The sequence below is a fragment of the Watersipora subatra genome, chromosome 4 (assembly GCF_963576615.1).
Source record: "Watersipora subatra chromosome 4, tzWatSuba1.1, whole genome shotgun sequence".
Taxonomy (NCBI): domain Eukaryota; kingdom Metazoa; phylum Bryozoa; class Gymnolaemata; order Cheilostomatida; family Watersiporidae; genus Watersipora; species Watersipora subatra.
In genome coordinates this window covers 60,221,746-60,234,823 of record NC_088711.1, presented here as the reverse complement: position 1 = coordinate 60,234,823, position 13,078 = coordinate 60,221,746, and the positions used below count along the sequence as shown (strand labels likewise).

At 35.5% G+C, this 13,078-nt stretch overlaps 1 protein-coding gene across 2 annotated transcripts in view; it reads right to left on the bottom strand.

Moving 5' to 3' along the window:
* Positions 1 to 13,078, bottom strand: part of LOC137393379 (uncharacterized) — a 56,794-nt gene that overhangs the window by 20,020 nt on the left and 23,696 nt on the right. For both annotated transcript variants that reach the window (XM_068079909.1, XM_068079910.1), the window contains exons 11-15: positions 11,642 to 11,810; positions 10,782 to 10,845; positions 8,365 to 8,470; positions 5,424 to 5,530; positions 976 to 1,082 (exon numbers count right to left, since the gene is read on the bottom strand). In XM_068079909.1, coding sequence (XP_067936010.1) covers positions 976 to 1,082; positions 5,424 to 5,530; positions 8,365 to 8,470; positions 10,782 to 10,845; positions 11,642 to 11,810 — 553 coding nt within the window. The remainder of the gene's footprint in view (positions 1 to 975; positions 1,083 to 5,423; positions 5,531 to 8,364; positions 8,471 to 10,781; positions 10,846 to 11,641; positions 11,811 to 13,078) is intronic.

Below are 13,078 nucleotides of genomic sequence, written 5' to 3'. Positions count from 1 at the left end.
ACCGATGTTTACGTGTAAGATTGTCCAATATTCACCCCAAAAACCAAGTTTACATGAAGATGATTATGGGTGTTTTGTTAACTCATCTCATCTTTTGAATATGATTTGCTAAGGAACCCGAGTCTATTGAGTACCACAGTCTATGAGTATGAACACCATTATACCACAATAGCAGTAGTTCATTACTTTGTATAATTTATTGTTACTTGAGTTATTAGTTTTCTATTCTTGAACTCGTTTACACGCTATACAAAACATCATACACAGAATATCTTATTTTTAGTGGCATTAGAAGCATAAAAACATTACCGTCTTCAAATTTGTATTCTATATACTTATATGAAGTAGAGGACAGACAGTAAGTGTAGTTGACGGCATCTCAATGTACCATCGTGAAGGCCAAACCGATAAAGGTGAGTCTAAAATTAGTTTTAGCATAAATCAACATATAAAAAGTGTGTAACATCCCCATGTGGCACATCCCTTGAAAATGAACTTGCACAAAATTTCAGTTAATATCGTCAGAAATTATCGCCATTTTTCTATAATTTGTGATTGTTTCGATGTTTGAGGTGATCTGTCTGCAAGGATATTTCGAGATTGGAATCGACAAAACTTTATTGCTGTTAATATGCTCAGGTCAAGCGAAAGTGCAATTATGATGTCTATAGTTGTGTTGCAAGGAGACCAACAAAATGGAGACGCGTAAAGTTAGAACTCGAACGCCATAGACAATATCAACTATAGAAACGATGGCAACTAATGATGTCATTTCGCATGTTTTTTATGAGAGTTTTAACCGCCATCAAGTTTTGTCAACTCTAATCTCGAAAACTTCTGGCAGTCAGATCGCCTCAAACATCAAAACCGATTGCAAAATATGTAAAAATGTCGATAATTTCTGATGAAATTTACTAAAGTTTTATGCAAGTCCATCATTAAGAGCCACAATAAGCAAGAGTTCACTCCACTAACCGTAGTCGATATACGCGACGACAACCATGTGCTCTTTAGCTGCAGTAATCAAACCCCTGTACCAGACATTCTCATAGGGAGCGAGTACATAGTCTCCTTCAATAGCCCTAAAATAGATGCGTAGGATTTCAAGCTATACCTACGAAAACAACGTCAGGCACATAAAGAAACGCAATGGAATCCAGCAAAGTACTGCTGGTTGTGCGTCAGAGAGGAGCGTATGAAGTAAGATATAAATTTTCAAGTTACTATAAAACAGGTTTTGGGTTTTAACTGTGAAAATCTTTACAATCTTTACATTTATTTTTCTCAAAGTTTGTCGTCGTTCTTCTGTCTGTCTTTAGGTATGTCCAGCTAGAGCTATTAAAATCTTGGAACTAAATTCCACATCCTGATGAATTTGAACTAACGTAGATTGCACCCGCAAGTTTTTTAACAACGAGCTCTACCACTGAGCTCTATTGATCAAGACATTATCATATACCGTATGCACATGCTAAATGACGCATTATTTGAAACTCCATGAATTCTATAAACTATAAAACACGATGCTTTTTCGCGAACTTTTATTTCCGGCTTTTCATAAGGTTCAAATGCTAAATCGCAGTGAAGGTCAATACTTTTCATACGGACAATTGTATTATCTCGAGTAGGAATAGCCTTTACATTCTCTCTTCATTCGGTCAGACAAAGACAGTCTGATATCCCATTTCTACATTAGTAGGCCTACCAGTGTCGAGAAGTATCAGTATTGCCGTATTCAAAGTTTTGATGGATAGCTTCTGGTAGAACAGTAACCTTTTTATACACACACACTTATATGCAAGAATTGTTATTATTAATACAAAATATTAAGGACTTTTATTTTGTTTTCTCAGTTCGCAATAATTGTATTATTACCGAGTCATATTTTATTGTAATCGTAGCAAAACAGACTTAATTTAGCTATCACTTGCTAATTATTTCACATTTACATTTAAACCCTTTTATAACTGTTTTATTTCTTTTAAATTTATGTGACCATCAGAAAACATTTTTAACATGATATGAAGTTTGAAAGTTACAGTTGTTTGACAAAGTTGGAAAATCTTTACAGTTATTTTATTTTCTCTCTCAATTTATTTCAACTACAGAAAACACTTTTCTCATGATATGCAGTTTAAAAATTAGAATGGCAAATGTTGTTGTATATTAAATACAAATCAATTTTCTGTTCGCCCTCCCATTCGCCAGTCTGATACATCCCCAATTAAGCTACACGAGCTTGATAGGTTTGCTTGGAGATATTTGTTGTTACCCTAGGACACTTATGTATTCGCGACATCTAACTTTCGCATTTTCGCGGCAACATCCTCTCGCGAAAATTTCATGAGCGAAACTAAACTATCATAACGAACAAGCGAAAACGCGAAATTAAATGGCTTTGTTCATTGATATTCACAATAAAATCGTCATATTAGAAATGCAGGCAATTTTCGTGTGGTTGGCTCATTGGGCAATTTTTGCTAAACTCATTATAGCTAATACAACGACTGAGCAACATGGCAAAACAAATTAAGATAATAAGTTTTTTGGAAAAGCCTAGACAAATGAGAAAGATGATGATATTAGTTTAGTCATTGAATTTGTAACTGATGAGGATGACAGTCTGGTAGGGAAAGTCATAAAATTGAATAATAATTATCGTGGTGATGAATTTTATTACCAGCCAAAAGCAATAACAACCCGGAGCCATGGCCACCGGCGGCACCGCGTGCTATAAATACTTGAATTCTAATATTGGTGCCACATCAGTCACTGCGGCAGGGACCTTGACGTCATTGATAGTCCAGGAAACAAATGGCAGCAAGCAATCAAATTGCATTATTGATCTTGCCTACACATTTCTACCTGCGGTTCACAAATACAAACTACCGTACTTTTCGGACTATTAGCTGCTACTTTTTTCTGATGATTTGAGCCATGCGGCTTATATAAGGGTGCGGCTAATCTGTGGCTTTTTCTTTCACCGCTAGGGCGCACTAACAGGAATCTCCAATTAGTGCAGGTGAAAGAAAATATGAAACAATGCCTCACGGTACTGTCCGGTTAGGCACTAAGTTAAAAAGCGTCGGATAATACGAAACTGTGCCGTTCTGCACTGTTCCGTTTTAAATGGCAAAGTTGCTGCCACGTTAAAAAGCACAGTCCTTAGTTCTGCGGCCTATACAAAGGTGCGGCTTATGTATTGTTTTATTATCGTTTTTTGGAAAATAAAGCAGATGCAACTTATATAGAGGTGAGGTTCATAGTCCGAAAAGTACGGTAGTCCCAAATTGAAAAATACTTCGTACCAGTGAACTAGACCTGAGGAATCTAATGATGTTTGTTCCACTGCATTTATTTTCACACCACTATCTTTTCGCACTCATCAGAGCTGCGAAAATGCAGCGAAATTTTGCTCTGTATGCTACTCACGAAATTAAATACTAGCGAAATATAAGTGTCCTAGGGTATATGGGTGCAAATACACTACCGCTCTCGATTACGACCAGGGCTGTATCCTCCTATACTGCAGCTACTGCCACGGCAGTACCATTTTTTTGAGGCTCAAAATCCTGGAATTCACATCATTTTTGCTTGATTTTAACACTTTGGCTGGTGAAATGACCAAAATGTCGTTTATCGGTTGCGTGGGGAAACGGCATTTACACTTTCGGTAGACGTTTATAAAGCTGCCGTCTCGTAACATTAAACAAAGGATATGAATGCTAGTAAGTTTTAAATATCATCAACAAGATATTAGTCGATAAGTTAAAGTATGAAACGATTATCCGAAAGGCGTTGCTTTGTGCTAAAGAAATCGCGCCTCCTTGGAAAAGAGTAAAAGCTGGAAATACCAGTCAACATCGGCTCGACTTTCAAACCGGTAAAATAAAATATTATTTGATCATCCGATCGTAAGTGATGTTTGGTGTGATTAGAATAAAAATAATTCAGGTGATAGAAGTTATGTAAACCTTTTAGACTTTTATTATACTTGGAATATACAGAGAAAAACGATCGTTATGGTAGCTCGCACGGCAACGTTATAGCTTTGGACTCTACCGAAAGGAATGCTTCCAAGCATTTCATACAGAGACAATTATACATGGTTGTATTTTTTGTAGTAGTAGATATGTAAATGAATGCTTATGTACAAAAGATTTTGTTCATAGAAATAAATTTAAGTTTGAGCTATGCATGTAACATGCATCGCACAAACTTAAATCTACCACTACTTGCTCAGTATTATAGACTATAGTATAAGTGCATTATTTTTAACATGGTGCTCTATTAATTTTGTTTTTTAACTCTACAATATTATTTAATTAAATTATGTCATAGGAGACTACTCGTCTCCTACATCATTCAGCATTGTACCTATAGTGATAATTCTACCTCATGCTAGCTGTGGCCAACCCCTTTAGCAGCTCTCATTCACATTATATTTTTAATAAGTGTTGTTAAAGACAATCTCAATAAACAGTTTTATATTTAGAAAACTGGATTATAATGTCAAATTTGCTGTTAGAACATGCGCCCCATCAGGAGCCAAGTGTGCTAGATTTGCACCATTTTGACTAGTTATACTAAAAATTTTCCCGGGGGTGAACCCCGGACCCCCCTCCCCCCCTCCACCGAGAGGGCGCTCGGTACCCCTCTTGGACTCTCCCCGCAGTACCATTTTCAAACAGGTGGATACTGCCCTGATTATGATGCAACGTGATGGCGCAACGTCATGGAGAGCGGTAGCGTAATTTTATGCGTGCTGAATCATGAGAGAAAGTAGTTAGCTCTTACTAATAAGCTTCCTCAAATTAGCCATTGGCAATGTGCCAGGCTATTAGCAAGTGGCAGGCAACTATATTACTTCTCATTGTTTCTAAGCAGATTTTTAGTACCCAGACAACGTTGGGCATCCAGCTAGTTTTATATAAATCAAAGAAACCATAATCTAGGTGTATCAGAATTTAACAATTTCCGAGAAAATGGTAACTGATGAGGATTCTATAACATTGGAAATAGACTAAGTCCTTCTTTTCATGATATAGACATTTATCTAAAAAAACAACATCTCATGCGTTTGAACCTGAAAGCAAGCCCTATGATCCCCTAGAGTTATGTTGGAACTACTTTATGCTATAAACATACGATGAAAATTACAACTAATGGCTCATAAAAACGACAACCTACAACCAGCAGGTTTATTGACTTGCCTACAGTCAGCAGGTGGTTTATTGACTCACCTACAGTCAGCAGGTGGTTTATTGACTCACCTACAGTCGGCAGGTGGTTTATTGACTCACCTACAGTCAGCAGGTGGTTTATTGACTCACCTACAGTCAGCAGGTGGTTTATTGACTCACCTACAGTCAGCAGGTGGTTTATTGATTCACCTACAGTCAGCAGGTGGGTTATTGACTCACCTATAGTCAGCAGGTGGTTTATTAGCTATATGTGTTGCGTAGCTGTTTAGCCTTGTTTGCATCTGTGGAAACTCCTGAAATTCCTCACTACAGGTCTGGTGGACAACCTGGCAAATCATATGACTGAAGGCCATCCAATAACATTACGACAACTGAGAAACAAAAAGCAAGCAGCCAATGAAAACAATGGAGACAGCGAGGCAAAAATATAAGATATAATCTCCAGAATATAGCAATTTCATTTATTTAATTCAGAATAGCTCAGTGTTCAGTACTATGGTTATAACTTTGTGATATATAGTCAAAACCTTTATATTTTCATCGATGACTGAGGGCTGAAAACAGAATTAACGATTAGCGAATAAGGATTGGGACAAAGTAACGGAGCAAATGGGAAGAGATAAACAGTTTGTAAGAGTTATCATATTGGCTAAAATAGTTGCATAATAAACATGTGATTGGCTATGATAGTTGCGTAATAAACATGTGATTGGCTAAAATAGTTGCATAATAAACATGTGATTGGCTACGATAGTTGCGTAATAAACATGTGATTGGCTAAGATAGTTGTATAATAAACATGTGATTGGTTAGGATAGTTGCATAATAAACATGTGATTGGCTAGGATAGTTGTATAATAAACATGTGATTGGCTAGGATAGTTGTATAATAAACATGTGATTATAACTTTGTGATATATAGTCAAAACCTTTATATTTTCATCGATGACTGAGGGCTGAAAACAGAATTAACTTTGTGATATATAGTCAAAACCTTTATATTTTCATCGATGACTGAGGGCTGAAAACAGAATTAACGATTAGCGAATAAGGATTGGGACAAAGTAACGGAGCAAATGGGAAGAGATAAACAGTTTGTAAGAGTTATCATATTGGCTAAAATAGTTGCATAATAAACATGTGATTGGCTACGATAGTTGCGTAATAAACATGTGATTGGTTAGGATAGTTGCATAATAAACATGTGATTGGCTAGGAGTATTAAGTATTAAACTAGATAGCTCTACTAAAGGCTGCTACACACCATATCGCAGTACCTCCGCGGTGATATCATAATACTTCAGTGATCATCGATAACAAAGTTCACGCTATTCCAAACTCATTCGCATTTGCATCAGCAAAGACTCCGTGTTGTAGAGATATCGTTTCCTTTTTTGTTTGTCACTAAGAAACCTCTTTGTTTTCGCGTGCTCGAATCAGATACTAGTCCTGCAGCAACTATCATAAATGGAAATGAATAAATCACGCTATCTGCGCTGAAATGGTTCACATTGTACAGGCTGTTGTCGATGCTCGGCAAAATATCGGGAAAGTGTGACAGCTGCAAACTTTCCCGACATATCCACATCGCTTCATCAATGCTATTGGTCATCGGTGGGCATCATCGACGATGAATGCCGAAAGGATGATACCGACATACGGCGGTATAGTGTGAATGAGGCTTAAAGAATAGAGAAAGCATAATATTATTATGCTTTATTAGTTATCTTGAGGTGTTGACTGATGTTCTAAAAAAAGAATCAAGGAGATTGACCCACTGGAAGCTGAGATATAGACAGCCAAACACAGGTCTACCTAATAAAGAATCAGAGGAAAACCCTTCGAAAATCCCGAGAACTGTGATGTACGAAATCGACTTAATGATCATGTGCCGGAGTTGCGCACCCTTACCGCCATTACGTATAATGATTGTTTTGGCTACGAGATGTGAAACGCTTCTCGCGATAGTAAATAATTTACATACTAGCTCTGGTTTCTCAGGAAAATCAAGCAAACAATGTGTGGTAAAGGCATTTGCCCACAACCCCTCGCCGTGATTTTTCAAAACAGAAGAGCAGATTTTGACTATTGTGCTTCAAAATTTAACTCGATCTCCACGGATATGCTCCGAAGATCCTCTGTTCAACGAACGGCGCGTGTATAGTCTATATGCGACATCCGTGACTTGCAGTTTGTTTAGAATAAGAAATGAGAATGTGACTTTTTGTTCATTCATCATTTTTCTACTGTGTATCTACTGCAGCATTCAGTTGATTTTCATTATTATCATCACTATTAACAGACTGTAAGTTCACTACAGCCATAATCTTAAAAAGAATAACTTGACCGTGCTGCTCTTGCCGTAAGAAAAGAAAACGATAACTTTTGATTTTTCTATTGATCTATTATCTTATCTATGATTATTTTTTATGATTAATATAATAATCATAATGCATATTATACAAAATAATAATATAACTGTGTATAGAATAAATGATGTAACTAATATAATTTGTAGAAAATTCCAAATGATAACGGAGATTAATTTAATTGATTCCATTTATTAGCTATAGTTAAAAAAATCAGAACAACGCTAAAGATGAGTCTGAATAGGGAAGCTAAGTGGGAGAACAACAAAACTGAGCTGAACTCGCAAGATAGCGAAATGTTGCGAAATAATAGATGCGTGTAATTATTTTATGCTAAAACTAATCTACACGTCAGAGGGACTGGTTCGGAATTCTCAGAGCAATGATTGTTAGGCCCAATTTGATTGTTCTATACTTCCAGGGATTAAACCAATTAAAACGCCGTGATTGTTATAGGAGAGCGTGATTGTTATAGGAGAGCGCATTAGTTGGCTTAATTGACCATTGGCACTGTCGATTTCATACGTCATATATTGATGATTACCAAAACACTTATGTTTTTTGGTAGACCTGTGTTTGGCTGGCGATATCTCAGCTTCTGGTTGGTCAATTTCCTTGATTCTTTTTTTAGAACATCAGTCAACACCTCAAGATAAATAATAAAGCATAATAATATTATGCTTTCTCTATTCTTTAAAGTGTCATATATGAGCAAATAAATTGGTTCACCACGTTCAAGCAAGCGATAAGCAGCACTATATAGAAAAGAAAAAGGGCGTACTGTCACCCACCTGTGCGTAAAAGTCAGTGACACCCTTAATTGAAGAGATGTCTATCCGTAGATTAATAGCTTGGCCTGGCTCTAGCTTACGATGCAGACTTCCATTGACCTCATGCCTGTAAAGTTGTGGATAGCAGACAACAACATCAGTTCTTGAGCTACTAATTTTCGTGTTGCATCTATGATCATCAACGAGAATGATGGTCAACTTTTTGTTAAACCAGCAGAACAAGTATAGAAGTGTTTTGAGCGCTTAGGATATGTCAGTTCATTGACCCAGAGAAAAAAGTCTATGCGTTTTCCCACTCAACCCTGTCAAAAGGCTGGTTGACCAACGCATCAGCAAAGCATTTTATTTCCAGCGTAACGTTACCCGAGCAGTATTTCAACAAACACCTACACAATGCCAAAAAATGACATCGTGCAGGACTTATTTAAAACAATTCATGATAACATCTTTTTTTTCTAGTAGAATAAACTGAGTTTGAGAGGGTGTTCTTGAAATTCATTCTCTGGCTATGTTTGGACTAAACACTAACTAACATTTAGCATGGAAACTCAAGATTGGTGATGTGCCACTGAATAGTCATTTCTTCGATGAAACTTAAGCTCATAAAAACTCAGTAATAGCCTTGAAAAATCAAGGTCAATGCCATTTTTATGTGTTTTTTGTATATGTATGCTGTAGAATAGAAACGCCTCATCGAACTGTGTTACTGAGGCTGCCAAAAACGTATCCGTAGCAATTCCGCTAAAAGCGCTTATAAACTTACAAATATACTGAAGGAAGTCGGCCCTTTGAGGGGCTGTGACATGTTTGCAGAGGATTATTATCTAAACAGTGAGACGTAAACTAGCAACAATAGACTACACATTAACTAAATAACTGTTCAGTAGACCTATACTGAGGCCTCCGTCTTTCTGCCTATAAGAAACAAAGCCACAAAAAGCTTTAGCAAGCAAATTACAGCTGTTGCAGATCAAACATCTTTTACTGTAAAAAAGCAGAGTGGTTTTTTAAATTCAGTTTGGAGAGAAACCACCATTGCAGAAGCTTCAAAACTGACCAAACCCTAAACTTTATTAGCTAATATATTACTAGCGATGGCTAATATACTACTAGCAATGGCTAACATATTACTAGCGATGGCTAACATATTACCAGCGATGGCTAACATATTACTAGCGATGGCTAACATATTGCTAGCGATGGCTAATAATAATTTAATTGGTTATCTGCTAGGAATGAAATCGCATAAAAATAAAATTAAAAATACTATTTTCTTAAAGTTAACGATGAACTTACACAAAATTTTAGTCTTTTATTAGAAAGTATCAGTATTTTTCTATCAGTTGTGAAAATCACTCAAGATTAAAACGCTCAGATCCATGCGAATGTACAATTATGACGTCTATAGTTGCACTTGGGCAGACACTGACAGAATAGAGACGCGTTTTTCTTCTGAGTGTTTTAACCGCAATCAAGTTTTATCGATTTTAATCTTGAAACCGCCTGATCACCTCGAACATCATAAACAACCGCGAATGTTTGAAAAATACTGCAACTTTCTGACAAAACCTACTAAATTTTTGTCAGCACGGTTGGCAAAAATATCAATCTCTTTTAAAATATCATATTGCTGATATATATCATAATATTTATTGATATTTTGGACATTAATAAAACAAATGACATCTTTGAAAAAAAATTGAAGCTAGGTTGAACTTGTATGGTGTTTACATTGTGATTGACGTACTGTATAGGTTGTATGGGACCAGTCAGCAATGTTTAATACCAAACACTTGGTTTATTGTAGGTCAAGTATAATAATAATATTTATAGATATAAAAATATTCATCAAACATTGAATTGGAAATTATGACATGAATGCAAAGTGCAAACAAAATAGTGCAAATCATAAATACACAGTACGCATTTGATGATTTTAGGTGTTATTTAGCATTTCTAGACTGTTAGCAATAGTTGTAAGGTGAAATAAAGGCGATAAAGTAAGGTGATAAAATGAATATTTTTTTAAAATATAAAAATATCAACTTTTTTGACCCAAAAATATCATATCTATCGGCAATATATATATATAGATGATACATATCAAGTGATGTATATCAAACCAACCCTGTTTTTGTGTAAGTGCACCTTTAATAGGGGACATCAACAGCAAGAATGATATTCATCATTGCTGATTGTCCAATAAGATTTCTCTCTGGTAATAACCTATTGCACACTCCAGTTGCATTCATTCATATATATATACTCGGAGATGTATCCTCAGTCGTGAGATAACTAATACAAGACTTGCTTTGACTAGTTCTCTACTAAAATCTAAACAAGATAACCAGCTGAAACTGACAGCGACACAAGGTGCCCCCAGGTAACACATGCCAAGGTTAATAATGCATACATACTTGGTGTTGGCAGGTACTTGAGCTATCCCTTCATTCACTAAGCAGTCAGCCAAATCAACATCTTCTAGAATATAAACAAACTATCTATGTGAGACTTACATGTATATATATATATATATATTATATATAATATATATTATATATAATATATATTATATAATATATATATTATATATATACATATTAATATATATTATATATAATATATATTGTATATATATTATATATAATATATATTATATAATATATATACATATTAATATATATAATATATATTATGTATAATATATATATATTATATATACATATTAATATATATTATATATATATATATATATATTAACATGTGCATTTTCAGTGTATTCCAGCTTGGAGACTTTAAAGATTAACTTACACAAAATTTTAGATTTTATCAGAAAATATTCATATTTTTCTATCATTTGTGATTGTTTTTGATGTTTGAGGTGATCTGAATGTTACGGTATTCCAAGATTAAAATCAACAAAACTTGATCGCAGCAAAAATTCTCAGATCAAGCAAAAGTGAACATTATGACGTCTATCATAGTTGCAAAAAGACACCAGCAGAATGAACACATGGAATACTTCAACGCAGTAGGCCAACTATCACAACGATAACAACTAGTGACATCATTTTGTACGAATTTTCTACTGAGCGTTTAAACCACGATGAAGTTTTGTCGATTTTAATCTAGAAACATTCAGATCACCTCAACCATGAAAAACAATGGCAGATGATAGAAAATTACTGATTCTTTGTGATCAAATCAATTAAAATTTTGTGTAAATTCTTATTTAATGAAATATTGGTACACACGCTTGAAGACCTTGTATACTCACTTCCGAGTATAACCTTAGTTTGATAGACTGAGTTCTTTTTGCTATAGCAGAGGACTTTACACGGCCCACCAAGAGCCAGGCCAGCTGCTGAACAAACTTTCACAGCCTTATCACTCCACTTGCTAGCCCCGTCAGCAGGTACTATGCCATGTAGACAGCATTCCCATACCTGTATGCAGAATATTCATAAATCACGAATAACCTGCTGCTCACTTTGGTAAGAGGGCTGTGAATAATAGGATTTCATATATCTGTGAAAGGGTTTCGCATTGACAAAAATGCTGCAAAATTATACCTAGACTGGATTTAGGAATCCGTAACATGACCACTCATTACACATTTTAAAGTGGAGCTAAAAACTAACTCATGTTATGATGCACAATTTGGTTGTCCCTGACTTACTAGGGTCACTTTAAACAAAGACTGCAAAAAACACAGAATCTAACCCAATAGGGATGCTTTGAAAACAGTTTTCTTTGAAAAAAAAATCGCTATGACTTCACACCCTTTATTGGTAGTTGGGCTGCTGCAATGCTTAAACCAACTGAGATGGATTGAAGAGGGTTTATGTGAGTTTAATAGGTGCCAGTCTGCTGTAAACTATGCCCGTCCTTTCAACTATGGTACGTGACTAGAATTGTCAAGAAATACTATTGTTACGTGTGCCCTCAGGATACGATTACACCGGAATACAATTTTTTACCATAGAAAGTGGAACATGATGAGTTTTTTTCACCTCCCCATACCATTTTTATTTCACCATATGAATTCAACAAAATTTTCGCGCGAGGCAAATTGACAGTCGGTTTGCTTATTACATATGTCAAAAAACAAAGATACCGAAATGCTGTTTGCCGAAAATATTTTTACAACGTCTGAAAGAGACACGGTGACCAATTTCTCTCAGCTCAGCAATTCCCATGCGTAAAACCAAGATTTCCTCCAGAACCAGTAGCAAAGTTGGAGTTGCGATTCCTTCAAACATGGGTCAGACAACTTTTCTTAACCTGCTCACAAAAATCCATTTTATTACAAAAACAGCATTGTTTGGGCCTTCTTGACGAATTAGGTTGAAAAATATTTCGAGAAGGTCCGCTAAAGGTTAGAGTAAAAGTGAAGACAGAAACCGATAAGTGATAGAATTTTAGTGACAAAAGTTGAAATTCAGTAAAATAGTTAAAAATACACCCAAAACTTAGCTGTGTGTGAGTGTGTGTGTGTGTGTGTGTGTGTGGTAAGCTAAACTTATTTGAGGTGAATTCAAAGTTTATGTTATACGTACGTCTATTTGAAGGTAAGAACTCCTTACGGTATGTACTGGTAAATAATAATGCTACCTTTTATTACCAATTATAACCACTAAATACACTAAAGTTACTGTAGTTAACTATAGTTACTGAGGTTGACATACTATTTGGTTACTGATTTTTAATATGT